The sequence below is a fragment of the Myxine glutinosa genome, chromosome 2, assembly GCF_964187855.1.
Source record: "Myxine glutinosa chromosome 2, kmMyxGlut1.1, whole genome shotgun sequence".
Classification (NCBI taxonomy): Eukaryota; Metazoa; Chordata; class Myxini; order Myxiniformes; family Myxinidae; genus Myxine; species Myxine glutinosa.
In genome coordinates, this window is record NC_136262.1 from 129,870,380 (window position 1) to 129,888,727 (window position 18,348).

The 18,348-nt window shown below is 44.4% G+C and overlaps 2 protein-coding genes across 17 annotated transcripts in view; one reads left to right on the top strand and one right to left on the bottom strand.

Annotated features, from left to right (window-relative positions):
- LOC137421260 (GMP reductase 1-like) overlaps positions 1-18,348 on the top strand; it is a 905,715-nt gene that overhangs the window by 611,125 nt on the left and 276,242 nt on the right. The window lies entirely within an intron of this gene.
- The window catches only part of SS18 (SS18 subunit of BAF chromatin remodeling complex), a 212,237-nt gene that overhangs the window by 136,771 nt on the left and 57,118 nt on the right, over positions 1-18,348 (bottom strand). For 5 of the 15 annotated variants that reach the window (XR_013622368.1, XR_013622367.1, XR_013622365.1 and 2 more), the window contains exons 3-8: positions 15,151-15,235; positions 15,001-15,034; positions 14,661-14,807; positions 14,382-14,537; positions 3,728-3,826; positions 2,802-2,894 (exon numbers count right to left, since the gene is read on the bottom strand). Coding sequence is in view for 5 of the 15 variants with exons in the window: in XM_068107142.2 (XP_067963243.2) it covers positions 2,802-2,894; positions 3,728-3,826; positions 14,382-14,537; positions 14,661-14,807; positions 15,001-15,034; positions 15,151-15,235 (614 nt within the window). In the remaining 10 variants the exon portion in view is untranslated. The remainder of the gene's footprint in view (positions 1-2,801; positions 2,895-3,727; positions 3,827-14,381; positions 14,538-14,660; positions 14,808-15,000; positions 15,035-15,150; positions 15,236-18,348) is intronic. The other 10 variants (XR_013622369.1, XR_013622370.1, XR_013622366.1 and 7 more) reach the window with 3 other exon arrangements.

Below are 18,348 nucleotides of genomic sequence, written 5' to 3' on the forward strand. Positions count from 1 at the left end.
CCAAAAGTATTAATGTATATTATATTAATGTAAAATGTAGTATTAATGTAAAAGTATTAGTATTAATGTAGTATTAATGTCAATATACAGTACCCCAAAAAAGATTTACATACTTGCTTAAGTAACAGATTTGGACATTTGTAATTTGTAATTTGTGGGGAGGTGTGGGAGACCACCTGCTGTCATTGCTGATATAAATACAGTTTTGTGTATATTCCACGATTATATGTGCATGCGCACGCACATGGACATTTTTTTTTGATGGGTTAGACCAGCTATAGTGTCCCACAGATCCTGTATTTCCTTCACCCCCACCTTCCTTTTATTATAATTTTTTTAAACCATGGTTTCTAGCGTGCCCACACCACTCTGGCAACTACATCATCGCCCTGGGGATTCAGAGTGGGATGTGGCAGGTAGTGGAGGTGCAAATAATGCTGGGGGCGTGACCCGCCTCTGGGGAGGTGCCAATAAAATCGGGGGCATTTCTTTCCCTACAGCACTTTGAGAGTGGCAATCCGTGGTAGAGTGGTGGAGTGGTGGAAAATGCACAGTCCAGAATCTCCCCACAGCTGCAAATGAGCTCTTCCGTCTTGACATTAGTGCCGGAATATCAAGGGTACTACTTATTTTACTCCCCTTATCCTTGTCCCGACATTTTTAATTTATTCCTTTGCATACCCACAATTCCCGACACCCATAATTTGTAAGGATGTGTGACCATAGTGGGAAAGTATTTTGACTTTACCGAGACGTTGATAAGTACATATCGATATGTTCATCTTAATGTCAAGGCTTCCTCTGAGATTTGCGCTTCATTTCCCATATAGTAATCTATTAAATGTACTTGCGCTCCATATTTTTGTCACCATTCGTATTAAATAGTTAAATGATATTTGGGGCCGCCCACTTATTTTGCCATTTGGAGGAAAGATCCCACCATGTAGGAAGGAATGACGGGAAAAGTAGGTGACGTAGACCTCCCCACACAATGGTCCATTCAGCCCATCACCAATCAGAGATTCTGTTGAAAATAAATCCCAGCGTGTCCGTGATCACTTAATGACTGCATACACATTGCAATATTATTTTTGTTTCCAAACGAATGAATATTCTAAATACAAAACTTTCATGTTTTGGTTTTACATGTTCCTCCTGGTACAATATTTGAGAAGAGTTTAAGTGCAGTTTATGTTGAATCTGTATATCAGTCTATAATGACTGATCATCTGTTTGTGTTTGGATGAAATAGTGACCTGTTGTTTTTCCACTTTGTCAATGTCATATGGGGCTTACAGTAAGCGGAGGCTCTATAATGGCATGTTTGAGATTTTACAACATTGTTTAACAAAATTGTTTTTCAGTGTAAAAAAAAAAAAATCAAAAGAACGTTTGGCCAGAAATCTGTCATGACAGATTTCCATCTCCTGACTGAGAGTTAGGACCCATGCATGAATGTCGGTATGAAAAAGCAAGACAATGATTCGTGGCTAAATTTTCAACAAGGCAAACAGCAACATGTCAAAGTACACATGCACAGCAGAACATTTCAGCAAACATCTATGCATGCAGAATGCCCCAATGTCGAGATCTTTGACCCGTTAACACATAACAAGTACAAAAAGTTTTAATTAAAACAAAAGCCGCGTCGATGTTACACAATGCCTAGATGCAGCTGTGCCTATAACGTCGATGTTATAGGCACAGGACATTCCTATTGATTCGATTACTTGATGTTATTTTTGTGCAAAGTGAAAATATATCTCGGCAATTTCCCGTGTGTGGCGACGAATTTTTAATATATCTCGGCATTTTCCCGTCTGTTATTTCAGGCGGTGTATGACTGACCATGCCGCAATTTAAAAAAAATATCTCGGCAATTTCCCGTGTGTGGCGACACCTGAACGAAGCTATGCTCCTCTCTCCACATTATTGTGACGACGTATAAATTAAATATTTGATCGTGACGATTGTCATCAAATGGACGAATTTTTAATATATCTCGGCATTTTCCCGTCTGTTATTTCGGGCGGTGTATGACTGACCATGCCGCGATTTAAAAAAAAAAAAATCTCAATGGACTTGAAGTTACAGGCCTTTGAGAATTCATTTCGTTCTATAAAGGGCAACTTTCATCGGATTTTCTTCCCGTTTTTTTTCAACCGAGTCTAAAACTATGTTAGCGACTGTGAAAAATGAAATGATATATCGAATTTGATTTGAAATAAAACTGTGTGAGAGAGGAAGACACCACGGGCCTACAAAACAGGCCACAAAGCTATGCGAGTTAATAAAATGGTGGATATTTGTTTATATGAAGCCTCTCCCACAATGGGTGGAGCTATGGTTCCCAGAATGGGTGGAGCTTTGAGGTTTTGTCTTCTCTGCAAGAACAACAAGAAGAAGAAGAAGAACAAGAAGAAGAAGAACAACAACAACAGCAGAGGGCACTCTATGACCAGCGTCTGCGACGCGGCTAAAAAGATATGAATACTAGTCATAACAGTAGTCTGCATGCTTGGCAAGGCTCCTTCATTGTTTTGATCATACAATCCATTTGTAATTTGCAACCAAAAAGCCAAATATTGACTATAAGAAACAACGATCAAATAAAAATGATAGAGAATTGGCCTTCAAGTAGAGGTGATGTTTTAAATTTATCGGGCATGTGTTTCAAACTCGAGATACTAAAATGAGAAATCAGGAATGAAAAGGCAATAAATGTACATGCCATAGTGGCCAGGAGATATCTCCGTACTGCTATGGATGTACAATGTGCAGCAGGTGAAAGTTCCAGATACCTCCATCGTAGTAATGTTGAGAGGGATCCTCAAATGTCCTATCGAAGCCTTGCTCGGGATAGGAAGGCTGCTGATAACTGAAATCATTACGACCTACGTAGATTTGAAAGGAAATAGAGAAAAGTGTATCACCCTGCAGTCTATTTTTAGACATCAACGATAGATATACCATTCTATGAAAATTTTGCCATTAGTGATTGTTGCTTTAACAAATTAAAACTAAAGGGCTGTGATCGGAGAATGCTGATGGTTCCCAATATAGCAAACTCGTAACAGTCAATTGGTAGCAAAATTCTGCCTCATAATGAAAGCAAATGTATTTTCTTTTTCCAAAGGGTTCATTCATGATAACATGGAAATTAAATAATGGGAAAATTTTTTTAAAAATATTTATGTAATTGAAAACCGAAAAATATATTAATAATTCAAATTAAATAATTCCAAATTGAAGTAATTAAATAATTGAAAATTGGGGGTTGCGTGCGGGAGAATTGGGTGCGGGAGAATAATTGAAATTTAAATAATGGAAAATTAAAAAAAAAAATGAAGTAGGTAATTGAAAAATCAGATAATTAAATTAAAAAAGTAAACAATGGAAAAATTAATCTTCAAAAAGTGGGACACCACGAACACAAAGACAACACTTGACTAAATTCTTCACCACGGACACCAAGACAATACTTGATGAAAAAAACGAAACTTGCTTTAACATATCCTTTGGAGAGAAGAATGACTGACATCTCCAAATGTTTAAAACAAAAAATAGGTGTTCCAAAAAAATGATTCAATATCTTGAAATAATGGGAGGTCAATTTCCAATATGTTCTCAGCATGCAGTATACAAAAACTTATCTTGAAAACATTGCATTATGTGCAAAATACATTTTGTGATGCATGCAAATAAGAATGATGAATTGGGAAGTTACCGTCGGAATAATACTGGTGACCCATTCCTTCACTGGATTGTCCATGAGCGTACTGTTCACCAAAATAATCATCTGGAGATGCATATTGCTGTGCAGGAGCTGCAGTCAGACAAAGATTGTTAGTGCAATGTAGACGAATCAAAAAATAAGCAAAACAATGAGGCACAAGTCAAGACCGACTAAATGTCTATTGCAAATACAATACTGTAGGATTACAAGTCCTTATCGAGCACGGCCTTAAAAATGGGACATGCAGATTAAAAATAGCTAAATTAATTGACTGATTAATAATAAATAAATAATTCAAATTTATGTGTTGGTTAGGGAGATGGTCAAACATAAATAAACAAGAAGAAAAATACGTGGAAAACAAGAAGATAATTTTGATTATCTATCTATAATTCCAGTAATCTCTGTGTGTGTGTCTGTGTGTTTGTCTGTGACCGCTGTTTCTCGACAACCACGGGTCCGATATACTTGAAACTTGCCAGGTATATTGCTGGGGACCCGAGGATGTGCCTTTTCAAGGTTTGAAATTAATCGGACAAGTGGTTCCCAACGTATGGTCACCGTACTCGCAAGCCGTTCGCTTTGGCTTTGCGAATGAACCAAACCATTTCATGTAAATAGAGGGGGGGGGGGGTTCTACCGTACTCGCAAGCCGTTCGCTTTGGCTTTGCGAATGGACCAAACCATTTCATGTAAATAGAGGGGGGGGGGTTCTGTGGTCGTTACTGCCACGTGGTTTCAAAGTTTTTTTTTGTTGTTGTTGTTTGCACGCATGTTTTTTTGTACCCACGTACGGGCACGCCCTAGTATGATTTAATTTGTCAAATGTCACTCCAGATTACAGACATATATAGTGTACTGGATCCAATCAAATGGCGGCTTAAGAATACAAAAATATGTGAGTGAGCTGACCAAGATGGCAGACTGCCATTTTGGTAAGGTTTTTGGGGGTTTTGGTTATAAGCGTTTATTATTATTATTATTATTATTTTGGTTTTAACACCCAAACACCCAGTTTTCATTCATGCAAACCCTTGGAGCTCCCTTAACATGCATGCAAAGTTTGGGGCTGCTAGTTTTCATGGTTTTGGAGTTACGGAGGAGACTAATGCACACACACACACTGCTTTTCACCCCTCAGCCCAAATTGGGCTAAGGGGTATTGTCGTCACGGGCGTCCGTCCGGGCGTCCGTCAACTTTTGGTTTCCGTCAATTTCAAGAACGGCTTGTCCGATTAAATCCATTTTTGCAGTGTGTGTTGGGGTTGAGTAGAGGAAGGTTCCTTTCGAAAATTGGCGCGCTGCGATTTTCAATATGGCCGCCACGGCAGCCATCCGGGCGTCCGTCAACTTTTGGTTTCCGTCAATTTTGAGCAGAACGGCTTGTCCGATTAAATCCATTTTTGCAGTGTGTGTTGGGGTTGAGAAGAGGAAGGTTCCTTTCGAAAATGGGCGCGCTGCGATTTTCAATATGGCCGCCACGGCAGCCATCTTGAAATTGGTTTCCGTCAATTTCGAGCAGAATGGCTTGTCCGATTAAATTCATTTTTGCAGTGTGTGTTGGGGTTGAGTTGAGGAAGGTTCATGGGTGTGCTGCGATTTTCAATATGGCCGCCACGGCAGCCATCTTGAAATTGGTTTCCACCATGCATGGGATGAGGGGTTACACCCGCTTTGCGGTTGCTATTTATTATTATTATAAATATGTATCAATTTACATTCATTCCTATGGGGAAGTTGGATTTGCTTAGTCATTTCCGTTAAAGTTGCTCTTTTCAAGAACAACATTGGAAAAAACATTAAGCGAGGACTTACAGAAAGTATGGAAAGCTGGTAGATTTCATGAAGGCAAACTTTAACGGTATGAAAAGAGAGATAAGAGCTCTGGATTGGGAAAAGCTACGATGACAGGGCAGTCTTTATAAGAGAAATGGGAAACCCTCAATGGTGCAGAATTGGTATATTTAAAGCCAATGATTTCCCATTTTAAAACGGTGCCTCTTCTGTTTCCAAAAAAACGAAATTCGGTATCATGTTATCAATGGAAAAATAAACTTTTATTTGTGTACTTGCATTGGAAAAAATACAATGTTTCTCAAGTCTCCACATCTAAAATCCAAAATACACTGGGCTCCCACCCACGTTGTGTCATCATCTTGGGAATAGTAGAATCATTAGGGGAGGGGCAGCCATGTTATTATCCCTATTACCATTGCCATTTCTTATTACTATTATATTTTTAATATTAATATTATAGCGGCCCGTGATAAATGTCACGATAACATGAATGATGCCCAAGCTGCCCCCTCCCCTCGATATTTCCTTAAAAAGTGTATTATGGAGAGTATTCCCAAATGGCAGCACACCCTAACTCAAACTCTCCCCCCACCCACCTTACCCACATCTCCCCTTCTTTCTCGCTCTCTCTTTCTTTCAGCACCTTTTATCCAAAGGCAAAATGCGCCATATATACTACGTATGCAATTATTATTATTATTAATATTATTATTATTATTAATATTATTATTATTATTATTAATATTATTATAAAGGTCTGCTGTCTTCAATCTCGATTGACCTGTTACATTTATGTTGTCTCGCCATATTTTAATAAATGATCTTTACTGAATAAGAACACACGTCTGTCTGGTTCTGTGCCGTGTCACACTTGGAGATAAAAATGTTTCGCTTCATTGGCCAATCCCTGTGGGGCCCAGCTTAGATTAATTGGCCGTACTAATAACGGGTGTGGTGTTTGGAGTCATGAGATGTTGCGCACCGTTCGGCATCATTTTGTTGTTACAGCCTGAATATAAAATGGCTTAAATTGAGATTTTTGTCACTGATTTACACAATACCCCATAATGTCAAAGTGAAATTTTTAAACAATTTTTTTTACAAAGTAATCAAAAATAAAAAAGCTGAAATGTCTGTAGTCAATAAGTATTCAACCTCTTTGTTATGACACTCCAAATTGAGCTCAGGTGCATCCCATTTCCTTGAATCATCTTTGACATGTCTCCACAACTTGATTTGAGTCCACCTGTGGCCAATTCAATTGATTGTACATGATTTGGAAAGAAACACACCTTTCTATACAAGGTCCCACAGTTGACTGTGCATGTCAGAGCAGAAACTCTACCATGAAGTCCGTGAATCCAAGGAACTGTCCATAGAACTCAGAGATAGAATTATGAAGAGGCATAGATCTGGGGAAGGGTATAAGACAATTTCAAGAGTGTTGAAAGGTCCCAAGAGCACAGTGAGCTCCAGCTTTAGGAAAGGGAAAGAATATAGAACTATCCAGATTCTTCCTAGAGCTGGCTGTCCGATCAAACTGAGCAACCGGGCAAGAAGGACCTTGGTCAGGGAGATGACCAAGAACCGAGTGACCACTCTGACATAACTACAGAGTTCCTTGGGTGAGAGGGGAGAACCTGCCGGAAAGACAAGTCTGCAGATCTTCACAAATCTAGGCTTTATGGGAGAGTGGCCAAATGGAAGCCACTCCTGAGAAAAAGGCACATGACAGCATGCCTGGAGTTTGCAAAAAGGCACGTGAAAGACACTGAAAGCAGGATGGAAAGTATTCTGTGGTCTGATGAGATGAAAATTGGATTATTTGGCCTGAATGCAAAGTGCTACATCTGGCAGAAACTGAGCACAGATCATCAACCATCTAACATCCTCCCTACCGTGAAGCATGGTAGTTGCGGCATCATGCTATGGGGATGCTTTTCAGCAGCACGGACTGGGAGACTTGTAATGATAGAGGGAACAATGAATGGAGCCAAATAGAGGCAAATGCTTGAGGAGAACCTGCTTCAGATTGTCAAAGACCTTAGACTGTGGCAAAGATTTACATTCCAACAGGACAATGAACCCAAGCATACAGCCAAAACAACACTGGAATGGCTTCTGAACAAGAATATGAAAGTCCTTGGGTGGTCAAGCCAAAGCCTAGACTTGAATCCTATTGATAACTTTGGAAAAACTTGAAGATTGCGGTTCACTGATGCTCCTCATCCAACTTGACAGATCTTGAGCGAATCTGCAAGGAAGAATGGGAGAAACTCCCCAAATCCAGATGTGAAAACTGATACAGACATAACCAAGAAGACTCGAAGCTGTAATCACTGCCAAAGACACTTTTATGAAGTACTAGCAGAAGCACCCGACGTTGCCGGGTGGGGGAGGGGCAGGAAGTGGAGGGGGGGAGGGGAGGGGAGGGTGGCAGAGTGGGGGAGGGGAGGAAGGGTGGGAAGGGGATGGGGAGGGAGGGGGGGGAGGGGGGGGGGGGAATGGGGAGGGGAGGAGGGAGGGGGGAGAGGGGGGGGGGAATGGGGAGGGGAGGAGGGAGGGGGGCAGAGGCAGGAGAGGAACGGGGTTTATATATACACAAAGAATTAAGTTAAGCACCCCCCCCGTTTTTTTACAACCTCGCACATTACAAGTTTGTTGTCGTCAAAACAGTGTAATATACCCATGATATTGCTATATTTTCTGGAGAAGTGATATTATGGTCACATAAAAACATAACAATCATGCCGTTTTCAATATTTTATTCTGAATAATTTAAGGTGAACTTTTTTGGGAATTTTAGGCATATTTTCACCTCAATTTAAGTATGGAGCTATAGGTCCATCACGGACAGTGTGGATGACGTTTATGTTTTCTAACGTACAGTCATTGTTCTGAGAAGACCTCTAGCGATCTTTGCGTCAATAACGTGTGTAGGACCCACGTGATCGGATCACTGACTCAACCCTACGTCGCATAGACCCTGTAAGCCGTCGTATGCGTTGCTGTGGCAGGTTGTTCCATTCCCGATGTAATGCACGTTCCAATTCACGTAATGCACGTAATGCACGTAATGCAAATTGCGAAGATGGTCCCTCCAATAGCCAATCTGGATGAATTGGAACGTGCATTACATCGGGAATGGAACAACCTGCCACAGCAACGCATACGACGGCTTACAGGGTCTATGCGACGTAGGGTTGAGTCAGTGATCCGATCACGTGGGTCCTACACACGTTATTGACGCAAAGATCGCTAGAGGTCTTCTCAGAACAATGACTGTACGTTAGAAAACATAAACGTCATCCACACTGTCCGTGATGGACCTATAGCTCCATACTTAAATTGAGGTGAAAATATGCCTAAAATTCCCAAAAAAGTTCACCTTAAATTATTCAGAATAAAATATTGAAAACGGCATGATTGTTATGTTTTTATGTGACCATAATATCACTTCTCCAGAAAATATAGCAATATCATGGGTATATTACACTGTTTTGACGACAACAAACTTGTAATGTGCGAGGTTGTAAAAAAACGGGGGGGGGTGCTTAACTTAATTCTTTGTGTATATATGCTGGTGGGTGAATGTGGTGTTCATCACGTTTCTGAGTTCAGTTTGATGCTGATCAAGAAGAAGAAGAAGCCGTACTACCAACTTCGTACACTTTTTTTTTTTTTTTTTTTTTTTTTTTTTTTTTTTTTTTTTTTTTTTTTTTTTTTTTTTTTTTTTTTTTTTTTTTTTTTTTTTTTTTTTTTTTTTTTTTTTTGTATACAAGATCGAGGCTCGTGAAAGAGCGAACATTAATCACACAGAAAGACAAACCGACACATAAAACATATAACATAGGGAGCGGTAGACAAGATGAGGAGAGAGGGGGAAGGACACAAACACAACATTTGAGAGCAGGGACCGAGAGACATGGAGACATCGAGAGATCTGAGAGAGGGCGAGGGATTTGGGGGGGGGGGGGGCGTGGGAAGGGGGCAGTGGGAGAGGTATAAAACATATGGACACTGCCAGGACTTCCAGGAAAGAAGTTGGAATTTCAAACAAGGTGGATCTGGGGTGAATTAGCGGGGGTAGAAAAGATCAAGGTTTTGGATGGGGGAAGAAAGGAGATGGTGGTGAACAGCTGTTTTAAAGACCTGGAGGGAGGAGTGGGATTGAAGGGAGTGAGGGAGTTTGTTCCAGAGGCGGGAGAAAAGAGGAATGAAAGAGTGAAGGTGAGCGGAGAGCCGAGATTTCGGCAGTTTAACCATCAGAGGGTTGCTGGCAGATCTTGTGCGACCTGTAGGAATATTTGGGGGACAGAGCACAGAGAGAGCTGGGGGTGCAAGGCCGGAGAGGAGTCGGTAGAAGACAGAAAGACCACCTACCTGCCTGCGGTGAGTGAGTGAAAGGCCCTCAGAGATAGCTTCATCGCGGGAGATTCCAATAATTCTGAAAGCTTTGGTTTCAACAGCGTGAAGCCGAGCTAGGTGTGAGGCAGGAGCACCGGCCCATAGGGGAGAACAGTATTCCATTGAGCTGCGGATGAAAGCCTTGTATGTGGTGAGGAGCTCAGGTGTGCCGAGGAAGGACTTCGCACGACGGAGGATGCCCAGTCGGCGACTGGCTTTGGAGGCCAGCTTGGAAATGTGGTTTTCCCAAGAAAGATCATGGCAGATAGTGAGACCCAAAATCTTGAGCGACAGAACTTCTTGGAGAGGATTGTTGAGAAAGTAGATGGGAGGGTTGTCCAGTCGATCTTTTCGGAGAGACATAGTAAGAGTGTGAGATTTGTCAGGATTGAAAGACATGTTCCACTTGTTTGACCAGTCTGTGATTTTGTCCAGGTCTTCAGAGAGTGAGGAGGCAGCAGACTGCCGATCTGAGGGAAGAGGAATGGAGCGGCAGAGAGTGGAGTCATCAGCAAAGAGATAGAGAGGATTTTCGAGAGAGTCAGAGAGATCATTGATGAAGACCAGAAAAAGCACAGGGCCCAGAACACTGCCTTGGGGAACTCCAGCCTGAACAGGAAGAGGAGATGAGAGAAACCCATTCAGGGCCACACGTTGACGACGACTAGAGAGGAAGTCCGCCAGCCATGCGTGGAGATTTCCATGGATACCAAAGGAGGAGAGTTTGGTGAGCAGAGCGGGGTGCCAGACCGTGTCGAAGGCACGTGATATGTCGAGGGAGACAGCTCTAATTTCCTGTTTGGCATTGAGGACCTCCATCCATTGTTGAGACAGCAGAAGCAGCATGTCCAGAGTAGAGTGACCTGGTCTGAAACCAAATTGATGATCAGAGATCAAGCCATTGGAGAAGAGGAAAGATTTCATATCCGAAGCAATGATGGATTCCATGACTTTGCTGATAATTGGGAGAAGGCTGATTGGTCTGTAGTTGCTAGGATCTGTTTTTGCACCTTTTTTGTGCAAAGCGGTGATGTTGGCTGATTTCCAAGCAGATGGCAGTTGACCTTGAGCAAAAGAGAGGGTGAAGAGAACAGAGAGAGGGTGAGATAGAGCAGCAGAGCAGGATTTTAGGACCCGTGGGCTGATGCCGTCGGGTCCAGTTGCAGAATCAGAGTCAAGGGTTGACAGAAACTTTTCCACCTTGTCAGGAGGAAAGGACACGGAGTCCAGGAGCAGCAGGGTACGACTGGGTATGGTGGGTACAGAGAGGGATGGGTTTGGGACACAAGATTTAGAGGCAAACACAGAGTTGAGGCATTCAGCTTTTTCACGTGCGGAGTCAGCTGTGTAGCCGTTTGAGGTAAGGGAGGGGATGGAGGGGGAACAAACACCAGAAACGGATTTGACCAGACGCCACCAGGATTTGGAAGAGGGAGACAGATAAGAGAGTTCGGTCTTGAGAACGGAGAGATATTGTTTCCTGGCTCTCCTGAGGGTGGACACACACTTGTTTCGGGCTTTGTGAAAGGAAATGAGATTTCCTTCCGTTGGATTTGCTTTCCAGGAGACGAAGGCAAGTTGTTTCTGGGCAACAGCCTCACCACAAGATTCCATGTACCATGGGCGGGAGGAAGGGTATGACAACTGAAGACGAGATGGGATAAATCTGTGCATGAGAGAGAGCAATTTACTTTGGAAGAATTCCCAGGATGAGTTGATGTCAGAGGTGGTAGAGATGGGAGACCAGTCCAGATGATTGATGGCTGCTTGAAGACCGTGCCAGTTGGCCTGAGTGAAATGCCAGACTCGTCTACGCTGAGCAGGCTCCCTGAGGATGGTCAGAGAGATGTCCACTTTAACAAGGACATGATCAGATGATCCGATCGGAGCAGAAGAAGAGCAGCAGACATTTTCAGGGAAGTTAGTCATAACCAAGTCCAGAAGAGAAGATGTTCCGTTGACTGAGATCCGGGTCGGGAAATTGACAGATTGTGTCAGTCCCAGTGAGTCGCAGAAGTCCCTTGCTGAGGAGCCATGGCTGGTGAGAGAGGTACCCACACCCAGCCAACTGGCATGATGACAGTTGAAATCACCACATATGAGGAAGAGAGAGTTGGGATGAGTAGATAGAAGTTGGTCCATATCATCAGACAGCGAGATGTAGATGGAGTCATCACTGTTTGGTGGACGGTACAACACACATATGAACAAGAGGTGGGAGCGAAGGGGAAGCCGTAGCCAGAGGTATTCCTGGGGGTGAGGTGGAGAGAGTGCAGTGCAGGGCGAGTGAGGAAGAGAGTTTTTGATAAAGATAGCAACCCCGCCTCCAGGACGAGGCTCAGGTCTATCATACCGGAGGAGGGAGTAGCCCGGGAGAGATACTATGGAATCAGAGACATCATAAAGGAGGAAAGTTTCTGTTAAGCAGATCACGTCTGGTTTGACAGAAGCAACCTGTATGGAGAGATCAGTTAAGTTTGAACGAAGGCCCCGGATGTTTGAGGTCCATACCGTTAATGAAGAGGAAGGGGGAGCATCAGATACAGAACAGGGGGGAGGAGCGGTAGGGTAAGATGTGGAAGAGGTGGAAGAGGTAGGGAGAGCTGTTGAAGGTGTGTCAGAGATTTCAGAATAGCTCGGAGAAAGGGAAGGATGGGGCGGACAAAAGGTTTGATGGTGATTGGGTGAGCCACAATGAGGTGTTATTTGAGGAGGGGGAAGAGCGAGGCAGAAGGTTGGGGGAGATGGAGGTGAGAGTTTGAAGGGGGAAGAAGCGGGGAGGACACTTTGAGGAGGGGGAGTGAGCGGGGGGAAATTGAGAAGCAATGAGGGTGGGGAGATTTGAAGGGGAGGGGTGAGGGGGGAGTTTGGGAGGGAAGGGACAAGGGGAGGGATTAGGGGAGGGACCACTTCCGGAATTGTTTGATTTATTTGTATTCAAATGTCTGGTGATTGTTTTGTATTTATTGATACGAATGTGTACTTGTATGTAGCTGTCATTAATTAAAAAAGGCTTGGGCACTATCGAGTGATTTTCCTTTTTTTTTAACTAAAAAAAAAACGAACTTTTTTTTTCAATTTTTTTTGTTTTGCCTAAAACATTCCCAGGCACTCACTGATAAACCGCTGAAAGTTTGACGAAGATCTGTTCAGGAATCTTTGAGAAAAATGGCGACACACAGACCAACATCTCTCTTATATAGTATACTGAAACGCAAAAGAAACTTATCACCTTTGAAACCTTTAAATATCAACAATAACACTGCGTGTAGTAAATGTGTGAACTTATTTGTGGACAATAGTGTCCTCACTGTCAGACAAAACGGTCATGGATGGCCACTTGAACCTTCAATGGTCACTTCATAGCACAGCTGTTGAACAGCCGTTTTGACTGTCAGTGATTAGCCAAGGGGTACTGGATGATTTTAATGAGCTGCACGTGATGTCTTGATATTGGCTTTAAAAAGGCCAGTGCAAAATGGGCATTTCAATCAACATGCCACGATTGTCAAGGGATCAACGGCAGCGCCCCAGAGTTTCTGCCGCAGTGCGGGATGCTGGACTGAATCGATCCCGCAGGTGACTTCGGACCATCTGCCTGTCCTGCCTTGCAGTGGTGACTCTTGGCCTCCCTGATCGAGGTCTGTCATCTGCAGAGTTGTGGAGGGTGTCTCTGTCCACCAGGGCCAATATCGTCTGGTGTGAACAGCCAAGGCGACGTGCCACCTCACGGTAGCTCAGTCCGCCTTGCAGCATGCCCAGGGCACGCTGCCGTTGATCCCTTGACAATCGTGGCATGTTGATTGAAATGCCCATTTTGCACTGGCCTTTTTAAAGCCAATATCAAGACATCACGTGCAGCTCATTAAAATCATCCCGTACCCCTTGGCTAATCACTGACAGTCAAAACGGCTGTTCAACAGCTGTGCTATGAAGTGACCATTGAAGGTTCAAGTGACCATCCATGACCGTTTTGTCTGACAGTGAGGACACTATTGTCCACAAATAAGTTCACACATTTACTACACGCAGTGTTATTGTTGATATTTAAAGGTTTCAAGGGTGGTAAGTTTCTTTTGCGTTTCAGTATAGATTTACTCAGGGGATTGAATACTTATGTATATTCTATATTTCTGCATTTCATTTTTAATTATTTTGTAAAGAAATTCCAAAAATAAATTCCACTTTGACATTATGGGGTATTATATGTAGATCAGTGACAGTGACAAATAATCTCAATTTAATCCATTTTCAATTCAGGCTGTAACAGCAAAATGTGAAAAAAGTCAAGGGGTGTGAATACTTTCAGAATGCACTGTATCATAATGCACTAAACCAGCACTCTTTCCTACTGAACTTACACCAATTTAAAGTTTTTATTTAACCTACTAGGTACAGAATTACAAGTTTCATTTTTTATGTTTGTTCAGAGTGCACTCACCGGACAGCACTGCCCGACTGTAACCAGGCATCTGCCGCTGTGCCATCATTTGTCCACTTGCGTTGTTTTGCCCCATCATGCCTTGGTAATGTTGCCCAACGCTTTGCGGAATGCTGTATTGAGATGCACCACCCTGCTGTGCTATCATACGTCCTACTTCACATGCACACAAGAATGAACATTTGTTTCAGCAAACCAAATGGTTTTTATTGACTGTTTTTTTTTTAAATCTTTGGCAGAATGAGCATGAGAACCATGATGTAGGCAAGCACATCCCACCTTGCCTATCACTTCCTGTGGGACGGCCTCCATAGCTGCCCATAGGTGCTGCCTGAGCAGGCAGGCCCTGTGAGGAAGGTACCGAGTGGCTGTAACCATGGTTGTTGGCTGGAAGGTTCATAGAGCCACTAACTTGGTGGCCAAGACCTACAACCACAAACGACCACCAAAAGCAGCGACCACTGTATTGAGCAATACACATTATATCACAGAAAACAGAACATACAGTATAATCTGCAATCCAATTGCAAAAGAGGTCCAATTGATGGGTCAGTCATCATGTGATGAACACTTATTTAAATAATAACCAAGCAATGAAGGAAAATCGAGGGTTTCCTACCTCCTTGAGCCATTGTAATATTTTGGTTTGGCAGCTATTGTGAAAAGACAGACAGGCCCAGATAACAAATGTTATATAAATTTTTTAATTAAGCAATACTGAGTTTAAGTAAAGACTTTTCAGTCAGTTGAAAATAAATTTTAACCTTACCGTAGGCAGTAGAGACTGTGTGTTTTGGCTGGAGTCAGCCAAGGTGGCCAAATATACAAGGTTCCTGTGTAGCATTTGCTGATATCTAGACAGGAAAACAAAACACAACATGGCATGCGAACTAGTGAGTGAACAAATTAACAACTTAAAGTGAGTCCTTAGTAATTGAAACTTCAAAAACAAAGGGAAAAAATTAAGTTAGGCTTAATCGACCCCATTTTGCATGCTATTCCCAATGGTGCAACTCTCATCGCCCACTAATTTCCATCCAATTAGCCACCCAAGGTTTGGTTAATGGAAAAAAAAACCATGAGGTCAAACTCCAGAGAAAAATATTTGAGGTCAAACTTCAAAACCCCCCATCCCTCTCCTCCCCCATGCCCCCCCTACCCCCACCCCTCTATATCTCCCTATCTTTTTTATATTTTTCAAAAAAAAAGTGATTCGAATGATTTAGATGCATCTCTTGTATCCATTACGTGAGTTTTTATTTATCATACTCCCCTCACCTGCGCATGCATGGAGTTCAACATTTTGATCACTGGATTAGAAAACCTTCAAATCGGTTTATCTTTTTCTATGTTGAAAAAATCGAAAAACACTGGAAATCGAGAGATCTCGCAGAGCTGCACATTTTAACCTGTATAAATACATATACCCCACTCAATGCAAATCCAGTCAATGAGATGCCACAGCGAGGCTCGATGTACTTGAAGTTGTTCAAGAATGGTTCAATCCTTCGATAATGATAATACTACTATTAAGTTAAAACATTACTACGCGAGATATCAGAGTGGAGTCTGGATATAATAATAATATACACATTTTTCCATTAACACACAAACACCTGCTATCTAAAGTTCAAATTGGCCTTTTGAAGTTATACATTTATGAATCATCAGCCTCGGTGGTTTAGTTTAATGGTTCGAATGTCTGCCCGGAGTCTGGGACGTCAACAGTTAGACACCTGGCTGAGTCATATCACAGACTAAAATGGTATGTCAGTACATATTGGCTATTGAAAACAGATTACGACGGCAAGTTGCTGGATCTTGATAAAGAAAACTGTTATACATCGATTATACTATTACAGGTTAAACTGTTAGGTACATCGATTTTAGCTAAACCAGTATAATATAATCATATAATATTATATATATATATATATATATATATATATATAATATAATAATATAATATTATATATATATATATATATATATATATATATATATATATATATATATATATATATATATATATATATATATATATATATATATATATATATATATATATATATATATATATATATATATATATATATATATATATATACACAGTCACGTGAAAAAGTAAGTACACCCCATGTAAAGTTTTGACTTTTTCAACATATTTCAACATACAACTCTTTGATCTTCATTTCAACAATATTGATAGATAAAGGTGATATTAAAGCGCGGCGTTACGCGCGCTGCTTGTGAGCAAGGAGGAAGCGGACAAGCGGTAACATATAAACGTCTTTATTGTAAGACTACACTGTAACACTGAACTCCTCCGGGCTGGTCGCCCGGTGTATATCATGAGGCCACGCCTACCCCTCGGGCGTGGCCACCGCCCACTTGGTGCGTGGAATGATGTCACCACGCCAGTGGGCTTTTGTGTCCGCCACACGCGCCCCCCCCAGAATTCCCGCGCACCTGGAGGGCCAGTTTGTGGGGCAGTCGAATGACCCGGCCGAAGCGCCCCCTGGCGATCGGCGGCGTCCGGGGTGCAGGGATACCAGGTGGGATGCCCCTGGCTGCCCCTGGGATGGGTGCAGGACCGGGGGGCGCCGTGGCGGCGGGGCTGGGCGGTGCCGGGGGTCTGCCCGCAGGAGGGCGGCCCCGACGTGGGGGTCGGGCCACTGGCGGTGGATGGTCCACATCGAGGTGGGCCGGCTTGAGGCGGTCTACCGAAACGCGGTCAGGAGTACCGCCGATGTCCAGGGTGAAGTGCTTCGCCCCGGTCTCCAGCACGCGGAAAGGCCCGTCGTACGGGGGCCGCAGTGGTGTCCGATGGGCATCGTGGCGGACGAAGACGTACTCCGCCGTGCGAAGCTCCGGGGCGACGTGCGTCGGTGGGTGCGTCGGTCGAAGGGCATGCCGTTGGCACCGGGGCGAACCTCTGGGCGGTCTCTTGCAGAGCGGAGCGCTGCTGTGCCGCGGACCATGGTGCCGTGGAGTCGGGGAGGAACTCGCCCGGCACCCGCAGCGGTTGCCCGAAGACCAACTCCGCCGCGGATGCGCGCAGGTCCTCCTTGGGCGCCGTCCGGAGGCCCAGCAGGACCCAGGGGAGCCTGTCGACCCAGCCGCCGTCGCGGAGGGTGGCCCGGAGCGCAGCCTTCAATGAGCGGTGAAATCGCTCACACAGGCCGTTAGCCTGGGGGTGGTAGGCCGTGGTTCGGTGCAGCCGGACCCCGAGCCCCTGCGCAACCGCCCCCCAGAGCTCCGAGGTGAACTGGGGGCCGCGGTCGGATGAGATGTCTGAGGGGGCGCCGAACCGGGCGACCCAGGTGGCGATGAAAGCCTGCGCGACATCGGCCGCCGTTGTCGACGCCAAGGGCACGGCCTCCGGCCACCGGGTGGTGCGGTCCACCATGGTGAGGACGTGGGTGAAACCCCGCGAGGGGGGCAGAGGTCCCACCAGGTCCACGTGGACGTGGTCAAACCGGCGTTCCGGCACCGTGAATGGGGCCAACGGGGCCTGGGTGTGCCGGTGCACCTTGGCGCGCTGGCACGCGAGGCATGTCCTGGCCCAGCCGCGGACGGCCTTCCGGAGGCCATGCCAGACGAACTTGTCGGCGATCAGCCTTTGGGAGGCCCTCGCGCCCGGGTGGGACAGGCCGTGGATGGCGTCAAACACCTGGCGCTGCCAGCCCGCGGGCACAATGGGGCGAGGACGCCCGAGGGAGACGTCGCACAAGAGGGCCGCGCCCGCGCCGTCGAACGGCACCTCGGTGACGCGGAGGCCCGTGACGGCGGTCCGCAAGGCCTGGACGTCGGGGTCAGCGGCCTGGTCCGCTGCCATCCGGGCATAGTCGATGCCGAGGTGGACTGCGTGGGCGACGGCCCGGGAAAGGCAATCCGCAACCGGGTTGTCCTTCCCCGCGACGTGCTGGATGTCCGTCGTGTACTCGGACACGGCCGAGAGGTGACG